Source organism: Oncorhynchus kisutch, linkage group LG15, assembly GCF_002021735.2.
Source record: "Oncorhynchus kisutch isolate 150728-3 linkage group LG15, Okis_V2, whole genome shotgun sequence".
NCBI lineage: Eukaryota > Metazoa > Chordata > Actinopteri > Salmoniformes > Salmonidae > Oncorhynchus > Oncorhynchus kisutch.
In genome coordinates this window covers 31,391,865-31,416,832 of record NC_034188.2, presented here as the reverse complement: position 1 = coordinate 31,416,832, position 24,968 = coordinate 31,391,865, and the positions used below count along the sequence as shown (strand labels likewise).

General features: G+C 41.8%; 2 protein-coding genes across 4 annotated transcripts; one reads left to right on the top strand and one right to left on the bottom strand.

Moving 5' to 3' along the window:
• Nucleotides 1-520: 520 nt before the first annotated feature.
• LOC109905173 (sestrin-3) lies at nucleotides 521-18,450 on the top strand. Of its 2 annotated transcripts, XM_020502402.2 has the most exons (9): nucleotides 523-750; nucleotides 5,983-6,183; nucleotides 6,463-6,645; nucleotides 6,952-7,197; nucleotides 7,318-7,432; nucleotides 7,552-7,676; nucleotides 7,891-8,057; nucleotides 8,258-8,402; nucleotides 8,582-18,450. In XM_020502402.2, the coding sequence occupies exons 1-9, from the start codon at nucleotides 685-687 to the stop codon at nucleotides 8,669-8,671; spliced, it is 1,338 nt and encodes a 445-aa protein (XP_020357991.1). In that variant the 5' UTR covers nucleotides 523-684; the 3' UTR covers nucleotides 8,672-18,450. The 2 variants fall into 2 exon arrangements, with proteins under 2 accessions (XP_031645968.1, XP_020357991.1); XM_031790108.1 differs by having other exon boundaries at nucleotides 521-750; nucleotides 6,952-7,432.
• Nucleotides 12,721-23,991, bottom strand: LOC109905171 (forkhead box protein O4-like). Of its 2 annotated transcripts, XM_031790107.1 has the most exons (4): nucleotides 23,421-23,991; nucleotides 21,536-21,961; nucleotides 19,436-20,902; nucleotides 12,721-19,349 (listed from the first exon to the last, which is right to left on the bottom strand). In XM_031790107.1, exons 1-3 carry the CDS (start codon nucleotides 23,535-23,537, stop codon nucleotides 19,466-19,468), a joined length of 1,980 nt encoding a protein of 659 aa, XP_031645967.1. In that variant the 5' UTR covers nucleotides 23,538-23,991; the 3' UTR covers nucleotides 12,721-19,349; nucleotides 19,436-19,465. The 2 variants fall into 2 exon arrangements, with proteins under 2 accessions (XP_031645967.1, XP_020357990.1); XM_020502401.2 differs by having other exon boundaries at nucleotides 21,536-23,991.
• Between the last annotated feature and the right edge of the window lie 977 nt (nucleotides 23,992-24,968).

Below are 24,968 nucleotides of genomic sequence, written 5' to 3'. Positions count from 1 at the left end.
ATGGCTGCAATAGAGCAAATGGAATGGCATGAAACACATATAAACCATGTGTTTGATACCATTCCATGAACTCCGGTTCAGTCATTACCACAAGCCCATCCTTTCCAAATAAGGTGCCACCAGCCTCCTGAGATACTAGTGCATATAGGGAATGTGTATCTGGAGTGACATATAAGGAATGTTATCTAGTTCCTCAACACTATCACCTGCACACATACACAATCTATTGTTCTCTATTGCGTGCTCTTTCTCTCTCATATACCAACCTATAAACACACTTGCTGATGCCCTGCTGGGTATGCATATATCGATTGTGTAATAAAGAAAAATACACTGCAAATTGACCTAAAAGTTGAATAGATCAACAATAACAAAATCCACCATATCATAGCAGTGACTGACTTTCATATCAACCTTTCAGTCAAAGCATTGAAGCCTGAAATGCCATCTCTGTAAGTTGATTGGCCTTTAGAATTTGCACAGCCTCTTCTTTACTCCGCCCCTATATTCTTTGATTGGGCACACTGTTACTGGAGCAGTTTGCAATGTACTGCAAGTTTTTTTTTTTACCTCTAGCTAAATGCCCAGACATGTAGCTTGATTTTGTAGCGGATCCGCATTGTTAACTGGGTAGGTGAACATCAAGAGAGATAGAGCCGTATCCATGCACTAACTTGTTGGAAAATGATCATCTGTACGAAAAAAATGGATTACCCCCTCGGAACCCAATGTCAGCGCGTCCAGAACCAGGTATTTTTCTTGCTACTAAAAAGCCAGTCAACATTCAAATGTACGATTAGCTAGCTGGCTAGTAATGAAGTTAAGTCGACTGTGTTGTTCATTCATTTGCCCAGAAAAAAACTTGAGGCAGATATTGTCTCCTTTCACGAAACGAATGTACAACTAACGTTAAATACAATAGTACGTTAGATGGCTGCAGTCAGAACCACTTCATATGATGTTGGTTTTAGGCTCGAGCTAAACTTTTACTTTATCTAGCGGTAATTATTTAAATTTCCTAGATAACTGTCTTGCTAACCCAACGATAGTTGACCAGGGGCAGGTGAGCAGCTAACTATCTAGTGGCTCGTAGTTTAGCTAGTCTGCCAATTAACATGAGCGAGGTATTAAGTTTGCTCTAGTTTACTACTAACGTTACCTAGTGACTTATTGTTTCTCGTCTCTGAAATAACATAGCTACGGTAGTTAACTAGTTTAACTAACGTTAGCCAATGTGCCAACGGCCATACATTGTCAGTCTGGCTAGATAACTAGCTACTTGAGGGAAATATACGATTTTAAGAATGTTCTCAGTCAATGAATGGGAAGTTGCTGTTGCAAAATGGTTTAGTCAAAAAGCTTGCTAATCAGTTAAGCGAAATGTCAAAATTATGTGGACAGGACATACCCATTCAACTAAATTTAATGATATTGAGTGGTTACCTAGAATGTAGCTAGCCAAAATGGATTGGCAACTAACATCTGTTAATATGCTAACTATAATACCCTTCATCCTGATGTCTTTGCATTATAATCGTATTTTTCCAGGCCAGGTTTGATATGCAGTGCTATCAGCCGCCTACTCTTTTTCTGGAAGAACGTGATATTGACATTATCTCTAGAGATTTGCTCGTGCAAGAAAGTGTCTGCTAATACAATGTCATTCTATAATTATGGCGTCAGTCTCTTATGACGGTTTACAAAGAATCTCGCTAGCTAACGAACAAAGGTTGTCGTTGACAATCAGAATTCGAGGAGCTGATTTTTCTGTTGTTTCAATCGGCCTAATGCATTGTTCTCTGCCGTAATGTAACACGTTTGGTAAATATATTTGTTTTGTGTGTCTTTTTTTTCACTAAGATGTTGACTTCTTTGTGCTCTGTGATGCTGGGTGCACTGCCAATCAAATTTGTTTTTCTCTTTTCCATGCTGTTTTTACCATGTACAGCCGAAAGGGGGCAGTGCGGATAGGATAACTTGTTTACTGCAATTCAACATTCAGAAGTTGCTAGAACAATAGAGGAATGTGATCAGTGACATGAATTCCTTAATATTTGATATGAAGATAAACTTGACCTATGCTTTGTCTACAAGTGCACTTGCAAGTAGGGGTTTAGAGACCTATGTTCAATGCAATTCATGTACATGTCAGGTGCATCACTTTTATGTCCTGCAGCAAACCTGTCTTAAATTTTAAAAATGATGATAAATACCTTAAGAGATTTGCACAAAGCGTTTGCAGATTTGACTAGACAGGAGCAATATGCTGATCATGTTTATGTGAGGTGTATATATCTCATTTGAATAAATAAGATGTTTACAGTTTGGACATTTGTTGCCGCACTGGTGAGAAAACAACCGACATATTGTTGCACCATGTATTTGGGTGTTCTCTCTTTGCGCAGAATCAAAAACATCACATCATAAATAAGCTTGCTGCAAAGTGCGCACACTGGCCCAAAGTAGGGTCCCCTTCTAGGCTATTGCTCCCCTTATCTCCTCTCAATTAAAGTGCCACAGATAAATGGCAGGTGGCGAAAACGGTCTTATCTGCTTCCATGCATATTCATTGGCCATTCTTAGGCATTGTTTTAGTTTGAAAAAGAAGCAAGTCAGAGAGAGGGTTGAAAGGGGGGGGATTATGAATGTGTACCTAACCAGGTTACAACAGATAAAGTAAGTAAAGTAACCTGATATTCTCAAATACCTTGTGTGCATTAGGACTTGTGTTTCTAGTCTTTATTTTCAGCTCTATGTAGGCTGGCAAGAGTACAGGTTTGTTTGTGTTTGTTATCCTGTCTTTTTATGTAGGCACCATATAATCTGGCTTTACCTGTCTGTCGCCTTTATCTGAAGTTTTGTTTTGTTATACAAGTTTGCCTGTGTCTCCATATGAATTCTGGCATGTTTGTGTTGGTGGTCTATGGCTGCTGTCCTGCCCAGCTCCCCCCTCCTCTCCCCCTACGGGCTGCAGCTGGCTGTTTTGCACTCCTCCCTGGGTTCAGGTTGCAGAGCCAAAAACAGGTCTCGCCATTTGTGTTTCTGGTGAAGAGGGACGAGTCTGTTAAAGGCAGGCAGCTGGGACACTAGCAGAGCAGCACATGACAAGGACGGACCCCTTCAGCCTCACTCAGAATGCAGATTGAATATCCACTCTCTCCTCCTCCATCTGCAGCTGACCCCCTCCCCTGCAGCCCCCTGCACTACCTCATCCGCTACCTCACTCCCTCCCTCTGTCACATTTACCCTTGGAACGACTACTGGCATAATTTTTCTACTTGTCTTTGTTCTCATCTCTGCATACCTCTCATTTCCTCTTTCGTACTCAACAATTTATAGGCCATTGTTGTCTGTTTCCTTAACCCCTTTTCCCATCTTTGTTTGTTTCTTCTACATCTTTCCCTCCCACCCCCTCACGACTGACACGTTCTTTTGCATCTTATTTATACCCTGTGATGTTCTCTGATCAGTAAACAAATGTATGGATGTATGTAGAACTGACGTAAATTGTAATTTCCTGTCTGGGACTGATACCGTTTCAATTTGACTAGGCAACTTTTTATATTGGAACATGTCCAAACATGTTGGAGATTGATATCCCTATTAGAGCATACCAAAATGTTCAATGAATCTACCCAGCCCTTATAGAAAATGTAGGCCAAATGTATGCCGGTGTGATAGTTTGAAGTGTCTGGGATTTTTCTGGTCTGGTTTGATTCATTAGTGACCCATTTTTAAATAATGCCGACAACAATGAACAGAAAGACTAGTTCCATGTCTTCAGAATCACACCACTCATCGTGCCTTTTAAATGGTGACTGACCTGTTGAGCATGCCTAACGTATTTGTCTTGACTGCGGCTCTGGGAGCCTGTTTTTCTGGGTCAGCCGCGAGGTGGGGTGTCGTCAGGCTTGGTTATCAGGCCCTGCTGAAATGGGATATATTTACAGGGGGAGTGGGGCATGGAGTCTCAAGCTCAGAGCGTCTTGGTTGGGAATGGTGTTCTATCTGGGACACTGACTGGTCTGGAGCGTTGTCATTCCAGCTTTAACGCAACGATTGGACATACAATATTAATAAAACACATTAATATGGTGTCATGGCCACAGCACCATGGCAGGCTTTATAAAGCCTGGGGAGAGCCCTGCCACGATTCCCCACCCACTGAAATTCAACTCGGAAGTGTTTTATTCGCTTGTATGGAACTTGATTCTCAGAAAGTTCCTCGAAATCTCCTTGGAGGCTTGGTTGGACTGAATTCTTAGTGGGAGTTTCTTGAGGCTTGTTTATTGATGCCTGTTGAAGCCAGAGAACCCCATCAAGGAGTGTGGGGCCACAAATCAGTTGTGTGCGCGTGCGCAGACTCATGTCTGTAGGGTTGTGAGTAACAAACACCTGTGCCAGAGATATTGGTATTAGACAGGCGAGGCCACAGTCAGAGTTGAGTTCCCATTTTACTTGAAAGTGGGTCGGGGTCCAAGTCAGCGTGTTAGAGCTTTCACTCCTGTTTGCTATGCTCTCCGTCACTGAACCTCCTCATCTTCTCGCTCTCCAAAGGCCTCCACACATCCATACTGTGCATGCTCTATATAGGCCTACCATCAGATTGACAGGCAATAGCTGTTGCGTTGTGAACGAGGACTCATACTTGAAGGACAAAGACATGGAATGCAACGTTTAATCATTGAGGCAATCAATTCCATGGACTGTCAGCGGAGTGATTAAACCCCCTATGCCTATCCTGTTCCCCCTCTTGACATCCAACAGCATGTTGTATTCAGTTTATATTGGAAGGCTTTGTAACTAATGCTGGAGGAAGAGCAGCGCCATCTGCTGGTTAAGGTGCAAAGTGTTTTTTTTATAATGAAACTGCGAAGCCAGGGAGATATGTTAACATGATGGTCAAATGCCAAGGAGTTATTCCATAAGGCAGTGGAACTAAATAACGACTACTGATATAGCTTTGGTATGACAGGGGTCATAACTCTCCACAGTGGTGGGTTACTGAAAACACTAGGCTCTGCCAGCAGAGGTTGCTGAGCCACTTGGCACCTAGGTAAGCTGGCCTTGCCTCTCACATTTCACACACTGGGGAACAGACTCAAGACCTGTTCTCAGCCTCTCTCTCTCACTCGTTCTCTCTCTCCCCTCCCTCAGTGCTAACAACTTTTCCTAGAAGCCATTGTGTGAGAGAGGTAATAAATGTCTTTAGCCTTTACAAAACCAGGCACTATCAGTCCATATTTCTCTTGGCCGATGTCTCTCCTCCCCAGCCAGTCTCTCGCTCTTTATTCCTCCTTCGTTGCTGTGGTTCTTCCCTCATTGAGGCCTCATCCAGTTCCAGTCTGGTAATTTCCCCATACACCCGAGTTCCTCTGCTCTTCTCTACTCAGGTTATCAGCTCCTCTCATTTTAAAATTGAGGGTTTTGAGCACTTTTGGCATTATTCAGGGTACCACTTTTAATTCACTGTCGTCTCTTTGCATCCTCCTATGACTATCGATCTGTTTGTCTTTTGGTATATCCTCCCTGGTACTGTGAATGTGTGGGATGCCGGGCTCTTTTTTTTCCTTTACCGGCAGGTCTTTCTCTGCCTGAAGAGTGTGCAGAGCGGCCTTGTTTGTGTTTCGCAGGGGAATATTGTGAGGAATGTCTAGTGGTACAAAATCTCTGCTGCTGTTACAAGAAGGCTCCTGTCGATGGATTGATTCAAAGTTCATAACCCACAGCTCAGTCCTGACGTGCCTGAGATGCACAGACTGAGTGTAGGTTGACACCACAGGGACCTTCAAAACAGAGGCTGTCAGCCTGCTTGTGAAAAATCCTGCCATTTTTTTATTTTCCATCTTGTTATCAACATTGATTTTCACCTGGCAAGGAGGAAGATGCATAGACCTTGTTGGCACTTGCTGTGTGCGTTCAGTCGGTGACATATTGTCTCTGCCACCTGTCTCACCGTCCTCTTCCTCTGGTCCTGTCCAGGTGATGAAGGTGAACGCCGAGAAGGAGCGGGCGTCGCTGCGGTGCATGAAGGCTCTGGCCAGCAGGGGGTGTGTGGACGCCGTGTCCCAGCAGATGGCCTCTCACCCCCAGTACCTGGAGAGCTTCCTCCGTACCCAGCACTACATCCTCCACATGGACGGCCCCCTGCCCCTGCAGTACCGCCACTACATCGCCATCATGGTGAGGCCACTGGAACCACGCATGATGCACAGAAATGCATCTTGTATCTGCACCAATCATGCACACCCACACATAGTTGCATACACTTGCACAGACATGTAAACACCTCATTCCGCCCACACTCAAGGACACCAAAGCACTTTCATATACATAAACAGTCACCCGTACTCGGCTTGGCCCACCCACGCACAATGACAGAAACATGGTCAACATGCTGGAGACAAGCCTGTTACTGTTCTAGATGTACTTGTATTTAAGTCCTCTCCCCATCTCTCCCAGGCTGCAGCACGGCATCACTGTGGCTACCTGGTGTCTCTGCACTCTGCCCATTTCCTCAGGGTGGGGGGTGACCCGCTGTGGCTACAGGGGCTGGAGGCCGTCCCTCCTCGCCTACAACACCTTGACCAACTCAACAAGGTTCTTGCCCACCAACCCTGGCTCACCGCCCACTCACACATACAGGTACCACAGGAACCAGCTCTTATAAAGAATGTAACATTCCTACAGATCAGATATTTGGATGTCAGCTTTGTGCTTTTAGTGTTATATCCCTGATCAGTACACTTACATTCTAGTCATTTAGCAGACACTCTTATCCAGAGCAACTTACATCAGTAATTTTGGGTTAAGTGCCTTGCTCAAGGGCACATCGGCAGATTTTCACATAGTCTGCTTTGGGATTCGAACCAGCAACCTTACGGTTACTGGACCAACACTGTCTAATCTCCACCATGAGGCCTACTCTCTGCTGTGTCCTTCCCCCACCAGGCGTTGCTGAAGACGGGAGAGCAGTGCTGGTCTCTGGCTGAGCTGGTTCAGGCTGTAGTGCTCCTGGCCCACTGCCACTCCCTCTGTAGCTTTGTTTTTGGCTCGGGCACTGACACCGACCCCGTCCCCCTTCCCAGAGCCCCCAACGGCACCCCCCCGGGCTACTGCCTCTGTGACGCTGCCAACGGCAACGTTAGCGTGCCGCAGCCTCTCACCTCACCCTCAGAACACACAACACGACGACGGGTAAGTGTTGTGTGCCGTATCAGACTGAATATGACGTCCGAGCTATTCCACAACAGATCGTTGCCTGAAACCACAGTCGCATGTCTTTTCACTCTATTGTCTCTCTCCTTCTCTTGGCAGTCTCTGGACTCCAGTTGTGAGATGGTGTGTTTGAAAGAGAGGATCCAGAAATCCCAGGAGGAGAAAGAGAGGAGGGGGGAGCATCTTTTATACACCCAGACACTGCAGCACACAGGTACACTGTTCCCCCTCACTTTCACACCCGATGCTGTGAGAGTTAAACTCATGGGTGAACATTGAGTGACGGATCCCTCCTCAACTATGTTCATTGACACTCTCACTGTCACCTCCCAGATGTGGAAGATGAGGAGGAGATGACCTACTCTGCAGACCCCTCTCGTTTCATAACAGACCCTGAGTTTGGCTACCAGGAGTTTGCCCGTAGAGAGGAAGACCACTTCCAAGTGTTCCGGGTGCAGGTAAGTACACAGCTGATATTATATGTTGGAATATGTGACACCCTTCTGGGAGGCGACAGGTGTCCATGTCAGTAAAGTAGGGAATCAGCCCTCATAGAATATGAGTACAATATACTGTCTCATATGTCTATGGGTCTATAGTTAGCTGAGGTGTAACAGGAACCATGTGAGTATTTCAGGTTTGTTTGACTGTGTGTGTTTTCTGTCTGGAAAGGACTACTCCTGGGAGGACCACGGCTTCTCCCTGGTCAACCGGCTGTACTCGGACATCGGGCACCTGCTGGACGACCGTTTCCGCAGCGTCACGGCCCTCCCCTCGTCCCACGGGCCTGACCTGAAGAGAGCCACCTGGAACTACATCCATTGCATGTTGGGGATTAGGTGAGATCACGCTACCAGTCTGCACACACACAATGGCACAAGCGCACATCAGACATATACACACACGGCATTCACAGAGAGTTATTGTAAAGTGAGATGCTATCATAATCATATGCATTGCAGCCAGGTTGGTCCTAGGATTCAATGTTTGTGATTCGCTGCAAAGGACCCGCTTGATTCACGTTTGTGTGTGCGCGCAGGTACGACGATTATGACTATGGGGAGGTAAACCAGTTGCTGGAGAAGGAGTTGAAGCTTTATATCAAGTCTGTGGCCTGCTACCCTGATGCCACCAAGACCCCGCTGTGTCCCCTGCCCTGGGCACCACTCAAACCTTCTGAGAGGGTACGCACCCCAACTCATACCAATACACCCTGCGTCCATATACAGCTGAACTATATACTGGAAGTAAATCTACCGCATCAAATGCAAAGCGGTAGTTTGTGTTCTCTGTTTCACCCTCCACCACATTCCATCTCTTCCAGCTCTCTAATGATATGATCCTCTTTTTTTTTCTCTCTTAGATCCATGTGAACTTGCTTATAATGGAGGCTCGGTTACAGGCTGAGCTTCTGTATGCTCTGAGAGCCATCACCCAGTATATGATAGCTTAGGTCAGTTGGTGAGAGGGAGAGGCACAAAGTTACAATCGCCAACGGTACAGAAAGACCCAGTTAGGAGGCCTCAGGGTTGGGAACCTCTTTACAGCAGGCAGGGATATGGGGAAGAGACTGGCAATTATGAGGGAGAAAGAGCAGCATGCAATGCAGCCATATCCTGCAAATGTGTGACTCTGTCCTATTTTGCAGTTAAAAACTAGGGAAATATATATAATGCAATCATTTAAGCTCTATTTGCGTGATATGCACACTGCAGTGGAAAGCTCTTTGCCAAAGTCGAAGCAATCCCTCTCTTCCCCTCTCTCTGCCTTCTCATTTTCCATTCTGCGAGGTTGGTCTGTCCAATTAATTTGATGTATTTTCCTCTTATCAAACATATCTGCTCTTGATGGTTAATGTGCAATTATATTACTATTATAATAGATAATCATTATTTTCATTTTTAGTAATGTATTGTTTAGCTATGTCTCGATTCTGATGACTGTGATGAAAGCAGATGGTTGGTTCTGCAGTGTAGCAAGGAGATGTATACCCATGGCCAACACAATACCCTCCTTCTTGGTTTGGGATTATTTTTGTCTTTTCAACATTGCATTTGTTCAAAACCAATTGTTTATCCCTTTTTATTGGATTGAGTGAATGTTTTGGTGAGATATTGCCATAGTTTGTCTTGTTACAGTCCTTGTTGGTGTAGGTGGTAAAGGTGATGGACAATTGTTCATCGTAGCTCCCTTAACGTTTCACATTTTTACTGAAGGTTCAAGAACAAAACCCAAACACTGCAAGATGATATCTAACAACTATAGTTCCTTTTTTTTAAAAGCACTTTTTAGATATATAGATATATATTGTAGGTAGCGCAGAGATGGAGATCCATGTTGGTCTGTCTTTTCTTTCCACTGTATGGTGTCTAATAGAAATTATAAACTGGGTGGTTCGAGCCCTAAAATGCTGATTGGCTGACAGCCGTGGTATATCAGACCATATACCACAGGTATGACACAACATTTATTTTCACTGCTCTAATCACATTGGTAACCAGCTTATAATATCAATAAGAACAGCCCTTAGCCATGGTATATTGGCCATATACCACATCCCCTTGGGCCTCATTACTTAATGATCCTGAGGCTGCTTCTTGGGTCCCTCTGTGTTCCGATCAGCTGATCTCCACTCCTAGTCACCCTGTAACCCTAGTCGTCTTGTGTATGTGGAGTAGTGCAGGGACTCACGTGGTCCTGACAGGCCATGGCTCCAGATCTGAAGGAGATCAGAACTCACTTCAGTATCTTCGATAAATCTGCAATCACTATGATTATTTAAAATATATATTTTAACTTTAAGAAACGCAAAGAGGTGGCCAAAGTAATGTTTTGTAGAGTGAAAAATAAGCTCAGCCATATGAATGTCAATTTTTATATTGATGTGCTCTGGCATAGATCAAATGAAGGAATCTCCATTTCAAAGAAAACCATCCCTAAAACTGCATTGATGCATTTAAGTGGTTGTTGAAGGTCTGTAGAACTCTGAACTGGAATATTGCAACATAAAAGTCCCTGCAAGTGACCTGCATTGAGTTTGAATTGATGTTAAGCATACTCTACTATGCTACAGAAGATGTAGACTAAGGATAAAATGTCATCAATGGTCTGTGTACGATCTTATGCATGTGAAAAGTAGGTCTGTCTTTTTCAATTATTTATTTGGCAAGCTTTATGACCTAAAATAAAAATGCTGATTCATGGTACAATTTGCAGAACAGCGTGGGTAGGTACTGCAAACTAGATTTTTAAAATGCAATTATATCCTTTTTTTGTTTTACACTTTTTTTGTCAACTTTGCATTACAGTACTATAATTGTTGAGTTCTTGATGTTGCTTCTGGGTTCGCTGCTATATCCTGCCTGTTGCGCTGCATCCTGAATATTTTAGAGGCAGCAGGGTGGAAGACCCTTTTCAATAGGCTCGACCGTTTTGAAACGACAGGAGAGAAGAAGAAAAAAGTGCATATCAACAGAAGTGCTTTTTAGTGCAGGTGCCTTTAGGCCAAACTGGACTGGTGCTTGAGTGGGCAGACATGACTACTCTGGGCTAAGTAAGGGCCTTGCTAGAGCAGACTGCCCCGATGGCTCCTCAGGAACAGTGTTCTGTGGCCCATATAGAACGGCCAGTGCCATAACCACTGGACACAAGTATGCACAGTGGCTCGTCTGCTACCCACCTTTTTCCGGGAAAATGCATTGAAATGAGTTGACGTAGATGTACTGTAGCGCAAAAGAGCGCTACAGTCCTCATTGGCTGCTCGTCAACACCTCTATGACATCGTTATGGCTCCAAATGCAGGAGCGGAAGAGTCTGTTCCTGTCTGAAGCTTCCGACCACCAGGCCAAGGAACCAAAACGATAAGAGCCACTGACACAGAGATGGATGTTACAGTTGTTCAATATTTACCACGTAAATGAATGGACAATAAAATAAACACAAAAAAAAGTGAAACATAAGTTAAAAAAACAAAAAAAACTGTTTTTGGAAATGTGAAGACTTATTTTTTCTATAAAGATGTTCTATCAAGCGAGTGTGTTTCCACTTCTTTTCTTTTTACTGGGGTTACCTAATTGTGCTTTCACATTTGCCATATGCTGCACTCCTCTCATATTCAAATCTAAATCAACAGTGTGTACAACTGAAGGACTCGACTACAGTAGTACCTCAAGGAAACCAGTTTAGTCATACCATTCACAGTACTATTGTAAATATATACATTCAGAAATGTAAATAGCACATATTTCCCAAAAAATATAATACAAAGCTGGTGTCCTTACAGTTAAAAGGATGGTTGTCTTAGATCATTGAGGAGGAGTAAGGATGAGGCTAGCCTGGATCCATAACAGAATCTGAGACAGACGGCATCGTGATTTGAGCATGCCTGAAATCAACTCAACACGCATCCCCAACCATTGGCCGAGTTCCCTTCTGATCCCTCACCCCTGTGATCATCTTACTGAGAAATCCACATTTAACCTATCATGCTGTTGTGCAATAAGGAACAACCACACAGTTGTGCTCATATTGCTAACAGTTGATATGTCTGTCACGAACATCGGCAAAGTCAGTATGACATCTGCACATTGATCTGATACTAGTACTCCCTGTTTATAGCTTCATTCTTGTTACCATTTTTATTTTTTAACGGCTTTGTTGATTTGATTGCTTTTGAGGCCGGTTATAAGTGACAGGATGAAAGACGAATTAACTTGGTTCAGCTCTTTTCTTATTCTATTCTCCATTCCACTCACACCAGTGTCCTCACATGCTCCTATTTTCTGATTCTCGGAAACAAAGGCCAACAGGTTGCCACAGAGGCCTGAATTAATTCATATGGTAATTTCCTACATATATTTGAAAGGCCTCCATCCCTTGTGACAACATGATTAAACCATGGCAGTTTATTGGATAACGTCAGAACATGTTAATGTGTTAGTAGTTCCTCAGAAATCTGGGGATGGAGGTGCACCGGAGAAACCTTTTCTATACACTTAGACCCTCTAGTGGAAGATATTAAGCATTGTGCATTAATGTTAAAGGCCGGATGCAGTCAAAAACGAGATTTTCTTTGTTTTATAAATCAAATTAAAGTTTATTGGTTGCGTACACAGTTTAGCAGATGTTATAGGGGGTGCAGTGAAATGCTTGCATTACTAGTGCCTAACAGTGCAGTAAAATGCTAATCTGGGTGTAGACCAATAAGAGCGTTCCAATAACAGATAGTTTTCAGTTTTCCCCTCCCTAGTCAAACCACTCCCAGACAGTCCAAGCAACATTCTGTCTTGAGAAATTGCTCTTTGTAACCATTTTCAAACAGTCACAGTAACCTTAATTGTTACCCAGAAAATATTTGATATTGAGATAAAAATGGCTGTATTGGACCTTTAAAGTGAAAAACATCCCACTGTTATATTCGTTGATATCATGAAGTTAATGAACAATATAAATGTGAATACTGGTGAACCAATAAAATAATAAAGAACGATTTGGCTAATATGGTTAAACAGATTACGTTTATTTCCACTTTCCAGAACTGTTTCCAATGCCATCTTTGGCTGACTTTACAATATGTAAAGTAAGATTGAGAGAGAAATAAGACAAAAACGATCAAAATAAAGTAATTAACACATATTGGCTAGGCACAACTCATCAACCCCTCTGATAACCCCCACCCCTTCTAAAAACCAAACAAAAAGATTTACTGTCCACATACTAAAATACTGTATTATCAAAGTGGGGCCATTTAAAAAAAAAAAAGTTTTTAAAGGAGATTACTAACAGCTACTTTTATCATGAGAAAATTAGTATTAAAGAAATTGAAGAAAAATATTAAGAAAGGAAATGTTACTGGTACTAGGGGATAAAAAGTCAAAAGACCACAATTGTAGTTGACAGTGGGGGAAACTCCAGCAGATTATTCAAGGTCAAGGACCCAGCAAATACAGCCTATGGGAAGGATGTCCCCTATACACTGTGTTTTTAAACACGGCCATCACACTTTCAGTCAACACTTAAAACAGTTACACCACTGTCCAACAATGACACATTCCCTTTCATTCGGTCACTCCTATCAAACACTCACACCCACAAGATGCATAAGGAGAGGACATCTTTCAAAGACCCAGACAATAATGTTAATAGTATGACCATAGAAATAGAATGGGCTTGGAACCTCTAACCCTGCCAATTTGACATTGGTACACTCGCAACGGCTGCCTGGTATTGTGACGCAATATTTTCCATGTTAATGTAGAATGTTCATTCAAATGATTTTCACTGATGTGGCTCATGCAATGGAATGTATTTTTTCTAATGTCAGTTAAGTTGAATCAACGAATTACAGCACATATTGATTTACTTCCTGCATGGCTCCTATGTGTACACTCACAATGGCTGCCAGTCCACCCATTATGCCATCATTGACTTGAGTATCACTGCGGAATCCATCACAGCAACCAAAATTATTTGCTGTTTATCAATGGGACTTTCATACATGCTTATTAAAATACCTCAAACTACACGGTATTCACTTTGATTTCAAATCTATTTAAGTGACAAAGTTTGGGGATCACTATATATATATATATAACAAAAATAATAATAAAGGTTTGTTTCTTTAAAGGCCCAGTGCAGTAAATAACTTGATTTCCTGTGTTTTTTTTAAATGTATTTTACTTTTATTTAAGTAGGCAAATCAGTTAAGAACAAATTCTTATTTTCAATGACGGCCTAGGAACAGTGGGTTAACTGCCTGTTCAGGGGCAGAACGACAGATTTGTACCTTGTCAGCTCGGGTGGTTTGAACTTGCAACCTTCCGGTTACTAGTCCAATTGTTTTATAAATATTTCCACACTATGAGGTTGTGATATACCCTTTCAGTGTAAAAGCTGTTTGAAAAGATTTGAATGACTGCCTCTTGGTGGGATGGGGCTTTGGCCTGCCTGGTGACATTAGTATACACTAATAAGAAAGAGAGTTCCAAACTCAAACTCTGCCAATAACAGCTAGTTTTCCCCTCCCCACCACTCACAGATGGTCCTAGCAAAATTCTTGCTTGAGAAATTGCTCTTTGCTAAGAAGCTATTTTGGTTAATTTTTTTGTACATTTTTTACTGTTTTAATTGGGGAAAAAATAATCACAGTAAGGTACTTAATCATAAATGGCTGCATTGGACCTTTAACAAATCAATACCTTTATACTCACTCAAGATCTCTGTGATGCATACAAATGATTCAAGGCCCTAAAGTGATCTAAATATGCACCCATTACATTATGGCCCTCTTAATGTATGTCATAAATGACAACTAGCACTGATCAATAGGAAAATCTTTGTGAGAAAAGGGTGCTTTATAAAAATTAAAAGCTAATGTATTCACATGGTTACAGTGACATTATTAACAATCATGTAAAACTCCATCTGGGATGCATTTCAGATGAAAAACTGGTCAACACACAACAACAAAAAACTTTACAATAAACAAAAACCTTTTTTCTGACATGAACAAAGAATTAAATACAAACTTCTACCTAACACAAAACACATCTTCAAAAGGAAAGAAAAAAACGTGGAAAATTACATGGTGCATCTTGCTATTGAGTAACATGTTCTAGTGTTCAATATTGGCAGTTTAACAACCTCGAACGAGACTATTATTATGATATACGACCAAAGATATCTTGTGTACTTCCGTCTTACAGTAAAATTAGAATTTCTATTTTAAAGTTTTAAATTGAAAGTGGCTTGAATCCAAGACACTTGTGTCAAGGATGCCATACTCAAGAAAACAGCAGAACATGAGGGGCTGTTGGTTTCCAGTCTTCTATTTTAACAAAGAAATTCACCTTAAATGTTGTTATTCTGATGATTATCCGATTACCCCCTTAACGAAGATGTTTCCATTGTTATTCTTTTTGAATGACCCTGAGAGATCACTGCTGAAAGCAAAATGTCCTCCATTGTGTAAATTCCATGTGAGGTTTTTATTTGGATTTAAATTTCACAATAGTCAAGTCAAATGAACTAAATAAGTGGCAAGTCAATTTGAAAAATCAAGTTATACTGGTCCACGGATGCACTTGGCCTCACCTCACCTGCCTTGTCATTTGTTAAAACGACAGGTCTTTGAACAGGCTCCACTTGCAAAGCTTATCTGCACTGAAATACATTGTCCCAAGCACCCCCTTATCTGCCATGCAATTCTTAGTGTTCCTTTGGTTATGTATAAAAACTACATGCATCTCATCTTTTACAAAAATAAAAGAATATATAGAAAATGACTGTTAAAAATGATCTTTGAAATAGTTTTTCCAATTTAAATGTTTTTCTTCTTCTGATTAGTAATATATTAATATCTGTTAATATTTCACTTATAACCTCCATCTAAATTGTATATTAAACTAGTCAAATATAGGTCTTTTTTTTTTTTTTACTTCACACATTGTATTAATTTCATTTAAAAAATGGTTAGTAATGTATAACAAAGTGTAATTAGTGAGAAATTATTCCCACATGAAGCCCCGTTTTCCCTTACTTAAAGCGATATAACATTTAAGGAAAACATTAAATAGCAAAACCCTTCAAAAGGAGATCTTAATTTCCTTCAAGACTTATTTTTACTTCTCCTGATTGATCTGCATAGCATGTCATGTCTATGTGCATAGCACGTATACAACCTTCCTCCTCTGATGAAATGATTCAACCTAACTTGGATTTCGGCTCTTCTTTTGCCATTTGAGTATGCTTGCCACCTGACAGGAATACTCCCAAGTGCCTTGAAACACAACATGTAAAACCTGTGGCCCATACAGCAGTGGAGGAATACTGCTTTCAATGATATAACACTTGGCCAACCAAATCAATTGTCGGCAAATAAAATTACCTTTGAATGCCCCCTGTAAAAAGTTCACAATTCACATTTCTTCATATTGTTGGTGAAATTACACATCAGGAGAGAAAAAAATACTCCCCCAAAGTTATTTCCACCCTGCGCTTTAGCACACACTGAGCAGAGTCACGAATGCCAAACTGTAAATGCATATCACATATGTGGCCGGGACGAAAAATAAAAACACGAAGCAGACCAACTTGTTGGTCCTTTAAAAACCTGCTGTATGTAAAATATTGTGTGCTTTAGCTTGGAAAATAAATACATGTGACCCTGGATGACAACATAATGATAGTTTTGATAAAGAAGTTCAATCTGCTTTGTGTTTTATTTCCTTGCCACGATACTAAAGAGTATTGCGATACTGGTGTCGGCCCGGCCCTAATCACATACCCCGCACTGTTCAATTACTGAATTACCACTGAAATAACTCCTAGTTACCTTGTAGCTCCAGTCTCTTCAATGAAAAATAAACAAAAAGCACATGTTTCGTACCATCAAGCGACCAAACGCTCAACTAAGTTTGGTCAACCTGCAGAGTCCAATGTCAAATCGTGCATCCTTAACTCAGTCTCATACAATGACCTTTAACATCTTCACACTTTGCCCGCGTCATACAGGTTGGCTGACGTCACGAAAATGACGCACAATGGGGCCAGAAGCTGAGCTTTGTTATGATTCTGAATGGTCAGATGGCTAGTAACAATAACAAGAAGTTGCCATGTGGGGAATCGTAGGTGGCTCATTTCAGCTAGTTTTATCTTGTTCTTGATACCGTGTCTTGTTTTAATGTGTTTTGACTGATTTCATGTCAATGCTAATATGGCTAAAATGAGCTAGCTAATCAACAACTTTAACGATCTATGAGACAAGCGCTCATTGTGCAAATGTATTTATGTTTTCAATAAACATTGAGATTAAATATAGTTTACATGTTGTCAACAATCTAAGCCAACCATGCAGTAGTGCAGCCAGAAATGAATTGGTTCCCCCCTAATTTACGGCAATTCTATTTATTTTGTCATGAGGCAGAGAGAAAAATTTGCATTTTTAAAACTCATATACGTGTATTGACTGTGATAAAGGCACTGAATTATGAGCGGTCTTGTTTGCTAAATGAACAAAGTAGGCAGTGGTATGGTGCATTTATATAGTGCATATAGTCATAGAAGCACAGTGACATATGCCTCAATGCGGTCATATTCATGGCTTATTGGGAGTGTGGCTTTCAGTTAGTTAGTTATTTTTGGCCACCCATCCCATGAGAGTGAATGTCATTGCAGTTCATCTGAATGTTATTCCAGTGCACTTCTTGTAGGGATGTTAACGGGTTAATTGGTTAGCCGCCGAAAATACATTTGACCAGTCATGCTTATCGGTCTATAGGTTCATTTGCATAATTTTGTGAAATTAAATTGGTGTGTGTATTTTTGTTAGTCGTCATGCATCTTAGTTATCACAAGCACAGCATACAGAGTCTAGTTTGAGGAGCAGAATAGCCTACCACCTGTCAGACAGCGCGAGAGTAGCTCCTCAAAAAGCTGGTACTAGAGTGAAATATTATTTTATAAGCCCAGTCATTGCATGTTAACTGTTTTGATGGCCACAGCTAAAAATATCAATTTTTATTTCTCAAATTCAACTCATAATTCAAGTGCACCTCCCATTCGCCATTTGAGTGCATATGCTATAGTCAACGGTAGGCAGGCTATCAGCGTGTCACCCACCACTTTACAATGTGAGCTTGAGGCAGCATAATTGTTTGAAACCTGATCGTTTTACTTTAAATAACGAGGCATGTCTTACCTTGCTTCAAAGTAGCCTTGCCAAAATCCAACCATAGAAACATGGAGGAAAATATTATTTTATAAAGATTTCCTCATGCCATTAACCATCATTTTCTACTGCTCTATTGGTTTTCATATCTTTCTTTCGTTGTCCAGAACCTAAAGACACAATTGTAGTCATATTAGCAAACCATCTTAGTTGTTGCTATTAGATTCCCCATCATTCTAAGTTTCATATCTGTCACATATGGAACCGTTTGCATTAGGTGTGCTGTTTAGAATGTGGTTTTCCCGCGAATTGCATTTTGGCAAATGTTTGAAATGGAGGTTTTATTAACTGCTTCATTACAGGAGTTGAACTTTCAATAATAGACATTATAGCCTTTTGACTGTAAGACGATAGGCTTGCTGTTGTTGCATGTTTCCATTAAGTTCACAATGAAACATGTCCGTTCCTTGTATGCATGCATAGTAGGATATTTTCTGTTGGTCATGTCATTTTACTGTTTGGGAAAAATGTAACCATTTGTTGACCGGTTAATGAGGGTTAGTTAGTCGGCAACAAAACTGACCGAAAATTGCTTGCTATGAATTCTATCTAATGGTGTTTGCATGTTTAGGTAAAAAGACGATTACTATCATTTATTTTTTTGCTCAATCTGATTGGATGGGCCTGGGCCCACGCAGCTGCAGCCCTTTCTGTTTTGCCCGTTGGTTTTGTTGCCACACAACCAACCCGTCCATAGTCCAGCTGCAACTTCTCAATATTTTCATTGGGGAAGGTACAGAGGAGTGTTTTTGTGTTTGAACCACATTCCCTCCATATATACAGATGCAGCAGCTTCATTTTATGTCTAAGTTGGGGGTAGTCGGTAATCGTTTACCACCTACAATTTATACGAAAACTGGCCATGTTTTCCTGTGTGCCCCGTCCATTTTACCTTCAATATCAAAGACATCAATGAGGTGTACCATATCAATCCTTAAACTACTTTGGTATAGTAATAATATTCATTGTTATATTAACTCCAAGTAGTTTAGAGTTGTTTGTTGTGTTTTGTCTTTTTACTCTAAATAAATTCTGTCATACTTCTCTCAAAAACACTCCAAGAAAATACATACGGCAAACTCCCCAAAAGTTGCAAGTGTTACTAGGGTGTCTGGGGGGGGTGTGTCTCATGTATGGTGGATCTCCTGACCATCCACTTGTATTGGCACGTGACATGGATGTCTGAGGTCTTGTTTCGTCCTTAAATCCAAAGAAAACTCAAAAGTACAAACGCAAAGGTTAAAAAAATTGCTTCGGATCTTCAGCCAATAGGGAGACGAGGAATGGGAATGCACCAGGTGTGATCTTTGTTGTGAGTGTCGTTGAGTTTTGTGTGATTGGGATCCTTACCCGCAACAAAGAGTCAAAGACAAATGTTGACTTCATGATGTTCTTGATTAATCTCCTGCACAAACCAAAAGATACAGGTAGTGAGTGAAGGTGAGGGAAACAAGGGTATAGTTAGAACCTGAAAGTATAATTTCAGCGTACCTGGCTAACACTGCAAGGGTTGCTGGGAAGTTAGCTGGGTACCCAGTTGTGGGCGGAGCTCTGCGTGGTCGCAGGGCCGGAGTAGCTTTGGCCACCCTGGATTATGGGGTCAAAGTTGAAATCGATGCCCTCTCCATCCATGAGGTCGCTGTTGATGATGTAGTCAACGTCACAGTCCAAGTTCTCTGTGAACATCTCGATATCCAAGTCGGTGGGCAAGCGGTCTTGACTGGGCAGGAAGCAGCTCGGCGTTCCGAACTGGCCCATCCCTGGCAGACCTCCTCCTGCATTGGCGGATAGGCCCCCTCCGTGGTGAAGCCCCATACCTGGCAGCTGTGCATGCTGGGCTTTGAGGCCAGAGAACTGTGGAGAGTCCTGGGCCATGCCTGACAGGCTCATGCCCAGCTGAGAGTGCTGCTGCTGGAGCTGGGACTGGAGTTGAGATTGCATCCCCATGGGTGCCACAGTGTTGGGCTCAAGCCCCTTCCCCAGCAACAGTTGGTTGGGCTTGGCCCGCCCTCCCACCATGGGCCCCCCCATGCCCATCATCCCCACTCCACCCGGACTGGGCATCAGCGGATCCACCTGGGTCATCATGACATCACTGGGAGGCGGGGAGTCCGAAGTGAGCAATGCCTCCAAGCTGGAGCCTACATGGGTGCCATAGTGACCAGTCCCATGGGAGCCGGGGGTAGGCATAGGGTTGAAGAGGGAGTTGCCATAGTTTGAGGGTTTGGAGTTGTTATTGTTGCCAGATTGTGTGCCTGAGGACTGTCCCCCAATCTGATTGGTGGCCTGGGAGAGGTTGGGTGGCTGCAGCTGACAGAATGTGGGGAACCCGGACCCCCGGGGAAGCAAGGTGGAAGCGGAGGGCAGAGGGGTGGAGGGCACCATGGGGGCCGTGCTGGGACTAGCCCTTCCTTGCTGCTCTGTCATCAGCGTCAGGCCATCGATCAGGTCCAGCTCCTCCATGAGTGTCTCGGTGAGGGTTGGCGGCAGGTTTCCCGTGGAGTAGCCCAGTAGACCTTCCTCAGGCAGGTCATCCTCATCCTCCTGGCCGGGACCAATGGGGGACAGCCGGCCACTCAGGGTGCTGGCGTTGGAACTGGTGCGTGGACGGAAGCTGGTCCACATGTCAGGGTCGTCTAGGCTACCGCGGGATGAGGGGCTGCCGCTGTTCACCCCCCATTTGGGGAACTGCTGGGAGGAGTTGGGACTGTCTGCGACACCATCACCGTCTCCCCCGGTGGTCCCGCCCAAGCCTGCTGCTGCCTTCTTGGTCTGCTTGGCCCGCATCCGGCTCTTTAGCAGTTTGCTGCTGTTGTCCATGGAGGCAGCACGGCGCCGGGGGGCTTTCCCAGTCTTGCCCCCCTCTGGGTTGAGCATCCACCAGGAACTTTTGCCTGTGGACTCATTGTGAACTCTCAGGAACTTGTTGTGGAGTGATAAATTGTGGCGAATTGAATTCTGAGGTATTGGGAAGGGAAAAGAAAAAGGGTTTTGTTTAACATTGGCGCCTTGTAACTTAGGAAATTATTCAACTTCATTTGATTAAAAAAAAATATATATATATATATATATATTTGTCACATACACATGGTTAGCAGATGTCAATGCGAGTGTAGCGAAATGCTTGTACTTCTAGTTCTGACAATGCAGTAATATCCAACGAGTAATCTAACCTAACAATTTCACAACAATTACCTTATACACACAAGTGTAAAGGAATGAATAAGTATATTTACATTAAAAAAAAATATATGAATGAGTGATGGTATAGAACGACATAGGCAAGATGCAGTGGATGGTATAGAGTGCAGTATATACATATGAGATGAGTAATGTAGGGTATGTAAACATTATATGAAGTGGCATTGTTTAAAGTGACGTTGACTACATCTATTACATAAATTTTTCCATTATGATGACCATAGATCTCAAGTAATTACTTCTATTATTCACTAAAAAAAACTTTTAAAAAACTAATGCAGTGTAATAATGTATCATGTGATCACATCAAATGGGTCTATATAACATAGTTATAACAATGTGTATAACAATAATGAAGTGCTTTAAGGTTAAACATCATTTTCTTTTTACCTTCCACCCTGCTGAGCTGTTGCTATCTCCTTTATCTTTGAAGTAAGGCACGGTTTTCACCATCCAGTCATATATCTGTGCCAAGGTTAAGCGCTTCTCTGGAGCGTTCTCAATAGCCTGGCTAATCAGGTCCGCGTAGGAATGGTTCCCCCATGCATTGCGCCGGGATGATCCCTTTCGGGGCGTGGCTCCACCCACTCCGGCTACAACTCCTCCCTCTGAGACCACAACTTTCTCAGGCTCACATACGATTTGCTGTTGCTCTTGCTTATCCTCGTCGGCGGGCGGGGTTCCCGCAGCGGATTCAGGTCCGTCTGCCCCCTCCGGTTTAACAGCTGAGATGTCGGGTCTGGGGAGAGGCCATGTGCACGACCTAGGTCTGCTTTGCGGCTCAAAATCTGGGTCAATCTTGGGTACCTTTGAATCCTCCATTGTAAGAGATTTTCCACAAAAGATTTGCTTCACTTCTGAACTATTCTAAATGTTGACTACTAAGAAATAATACTTAAAATATAAAACGTCAAAATAAATAAGTCAGACTGAAAAATCTCTACTAAATAAAAATAAAACAAATATATAATCTGGGGAGGTTTGTCAACACGTGTTTGTAACAGGCACACCAAAATGTAGACCTATTAAATCAAATAAAATGTTATTGGTCACATACACATATTTAGCAGGTGTTATTGCCGGTGTAGCGAAATGCTTGTTATTATTATTATTATCTGATGAGTCTATGTTCAAACTATATTGTCTAATAAAATTATTGTATAACCAAAAGTTCAATATAAACTTAAATTATTGTACAAAAAAATTCAATTTTCCATCCTCTATTAAGGGGACTCGTAGAAGAAAGACACAATCTGGATACACCAATATAGCATCTGTTAATCCTGAGATTGGAGATTAGGGGACCCAAATAATCTCCTTAATAGTAACTATTATAAACCTTCCTATTTACATAGAGCAAAGAAAGGCTGTGATGAGGGTTCTTTTGTTTGTATAAAAGAACAAAGGGAACTCAGGGAGGAATGCACACCAAAACATCTGGATTGCAATCAGAATACAATGCAATTGATGGCCCACATAACGTGTTATGGTAAAACGTTGCTGTGGGGTATATATATATATCAAATTTAAAAACTTCTCAGTTTAGTTTTGGTAGTTTGTTGGAGACAATGTAAATCTATGCGAAGTTTGTGAAAATGTGAGCTAATTAAAGGGAAAGTAGCTATAAAATTCTAAGTATCACAACACTATAAACTGAAATGTTTATTTATTGTGTCTTCCTTTAAAAAAAAAATTGCCCTTTGAGTATTTTTTTTTTTTAAATAGAGTCGCCCCCAAGAACAGATACTTGAAAAGAACTCACAAATTAGGATTACACAGTGGGTCACTGTCACAAAAGAGCGTTCGTTACAAATGGTCAACTAGCTAAATTTAACGATGCCTCGGTCTGCCCTTGTAAACAACGTGCCGTCTCGCTCCTTCGCACGTAGAAATAACCTCGCGCTCCAATATAATACTGGAGCCGATAAAAAGTTACAATATTTATATCACAATTCTAATTGTGATATATATATATATATATATGTAAACAACAACTAATTGATAACAAAATGCACAATACATCTAGCCGTCACTCATACCTGTGAAACAATGTCACTTTGTGGATTCATGGAGCTATAGCAATAAGATGATCAATATTTCAAGTAAAAACTATGCTATATTTGATTATCTAACCAATGCCACGTTTACTGCTGAAAATAAGTCAAAACAGTAATGTTATGCTGGATGTCGTTTCTTTCCGCTACAGCATTATTACTTGGCTAGTTTAGTAATTTAAGTCGACCGACAAAAATAAATGTTGAGAGCAAAACCTTACTGAACAGTTTGATGGTCTGTAACAAGAATTTGAGGAAAACAATCGATCAGAAAGTCCGTGGTTTTCTGGTTCAGGTTTGCACTCTCCTCCACATTGTGGGCAAGCGCGTGTCGCCATCTGCCATGTTTCTCTACACCGAGGAGCGGCAGCACACGATGCTCACGCGGGCACAAACCTTCAGAATGTGCCTAACTTGAGTCAGTCCTCGTCCCCTGGATACGTTAAAGCACGGTTCGGAATCCACGGTTTCTTGAAGTTTACTCTCTTACACATCGGCTGCACTCTCAACACACCAAACGAAGTTGTGGAAATAGCGTAATAGCCACCTAGCTAGCTGGCTAACTCCAGTTATTTCGGAGTTTAAAATCCTTTCAAAAGTCGGAAAAATGCCTTCAGTACCTTCCTTTGGAATTTGCCCCTTTCAGTAGATAGTTTTGCTTGACTTGTGTCCATTATGGATGTCAAAATATTCAGTCATCGTATCTATTTTTTTGTTTTGTTTTGACTTGAGGCGAAGACTCCCTTCTGACGTCTGTTTACCACTGCCAGACAACGTGTACTGCGCTTGCGTGTTGTGGATTGCTGGGAAATGCAGTCAGTCATGTGACGATTCAAAGCACAAGAATAAACAACGAACGACTGGCGAGCTAAAAGAGGTACTTCGGCGCTGAAAATCATGATTATGCATCACTTCATAAAGTGTAAGCACCACCTAAGCCAAAACTGGAAAGTTACCCGTGAATTATCGTAAATCAGATTTCAGTTGACCAAGTAGTAGCGCAGACTTGTAGGTTTAGGCTACAGATCTATTCAGACCCCATCTCGTGTTGAAGCACATGCATCCCTCTTTCATTTGACATGCAAACTTTCAGCAATAGTCCCGGTGTGTCGGTGTACAGTGCATGGTCTTTAAAAAGTAGGTTGTCGACAGGTTACTTTAAGGTTGCCATTGTTGTACAGTTACATTCAAAAATAATGATTTGTGTGCCTAGGACGATCTGTGAAGAAGATTCATTTCAGTATAACATGTTTTAAGAATATCAGTGCCAACATAGAAAATCATAGAAATACAATATTTGTTAATTTAACGACATTTTGAAGACCTGCCTAAATCTCATGGTGTGTTTATTTTAACAATTAGCTGAGTGTGCACAAGAACTACAATTCCCAGTGTATTTTACAGTAGAACTTTGTTTGGGGAGTGGTTGGCCGAATAACCCTTTGGCGAATGCAGCGCGTGATGTAAACAGAATAAAAGGCTATACAGTAGAGATATATCTATCTACAGCGAACATATACATCTGGTCTGATTTACTTTAAATCTTTATTCTGGAAACGTATACTTTTTTTGCAATAGTATAAGCCGTTCTGTAGATTTGTAAGACTTTCAAATCCCATTTTGTCAGCATGATTATTGTTTCACACTTGTTTAATTTTGGCACAATTGTTTCATTCTCTGCTATTGGTCAAAATAAACCACGATAAATGCGTTTGCTCTGCTTCGATTGGCTGCGGAACAAGAACCTTCACCACCAGTTTGCCTTTCCA

Bases quoted from the DNA above. Each gene is read 5' to 3' on its own strand.
- LOC109905173 (XM_031790108.1), top strand. From the start codon at position 685: ATGATCATCTGTACGAAAAAAATGGATTACCCCCTCGGAACCCAATGT. The intron at 751-5,982 runs GTATTTTTCTTG...GGTCCTGTCCAG, and splicing joins GTCAGCGCGTCCAGAACCAG to GTGATGAAGGTGAACGCCGA. The intron at 8,403-8,581 runs GTACGCACCCCA...TTTCTCTCTTAG, and splicing joins CACTCAAACCTTCTGAGAGG to ATCCATGTGAACTTGCTTAT.
- LOC109905171 (XM_031790107.1), bottom strand. From the start codon at position 23,537: ATGGCGACACGCGCTTGCCCACAATGTGGAGGAGAGTGCAAACCTGAA. The intron at 21,962-23,420 runs GTAAGGTTTTGC...CTTACAATGGAG, and splicing joins ACAGACCATCAAACTGTTCA to GATTCAAAGGTACCCAAGAT. The intron at 20,903-21,535 runs GTAAAAAGAAAA...CCAATACCTCAG, and splicing joins ACAGCTCAGCAGGGTGGAAG to AATTCAATTCGCCACAATTT.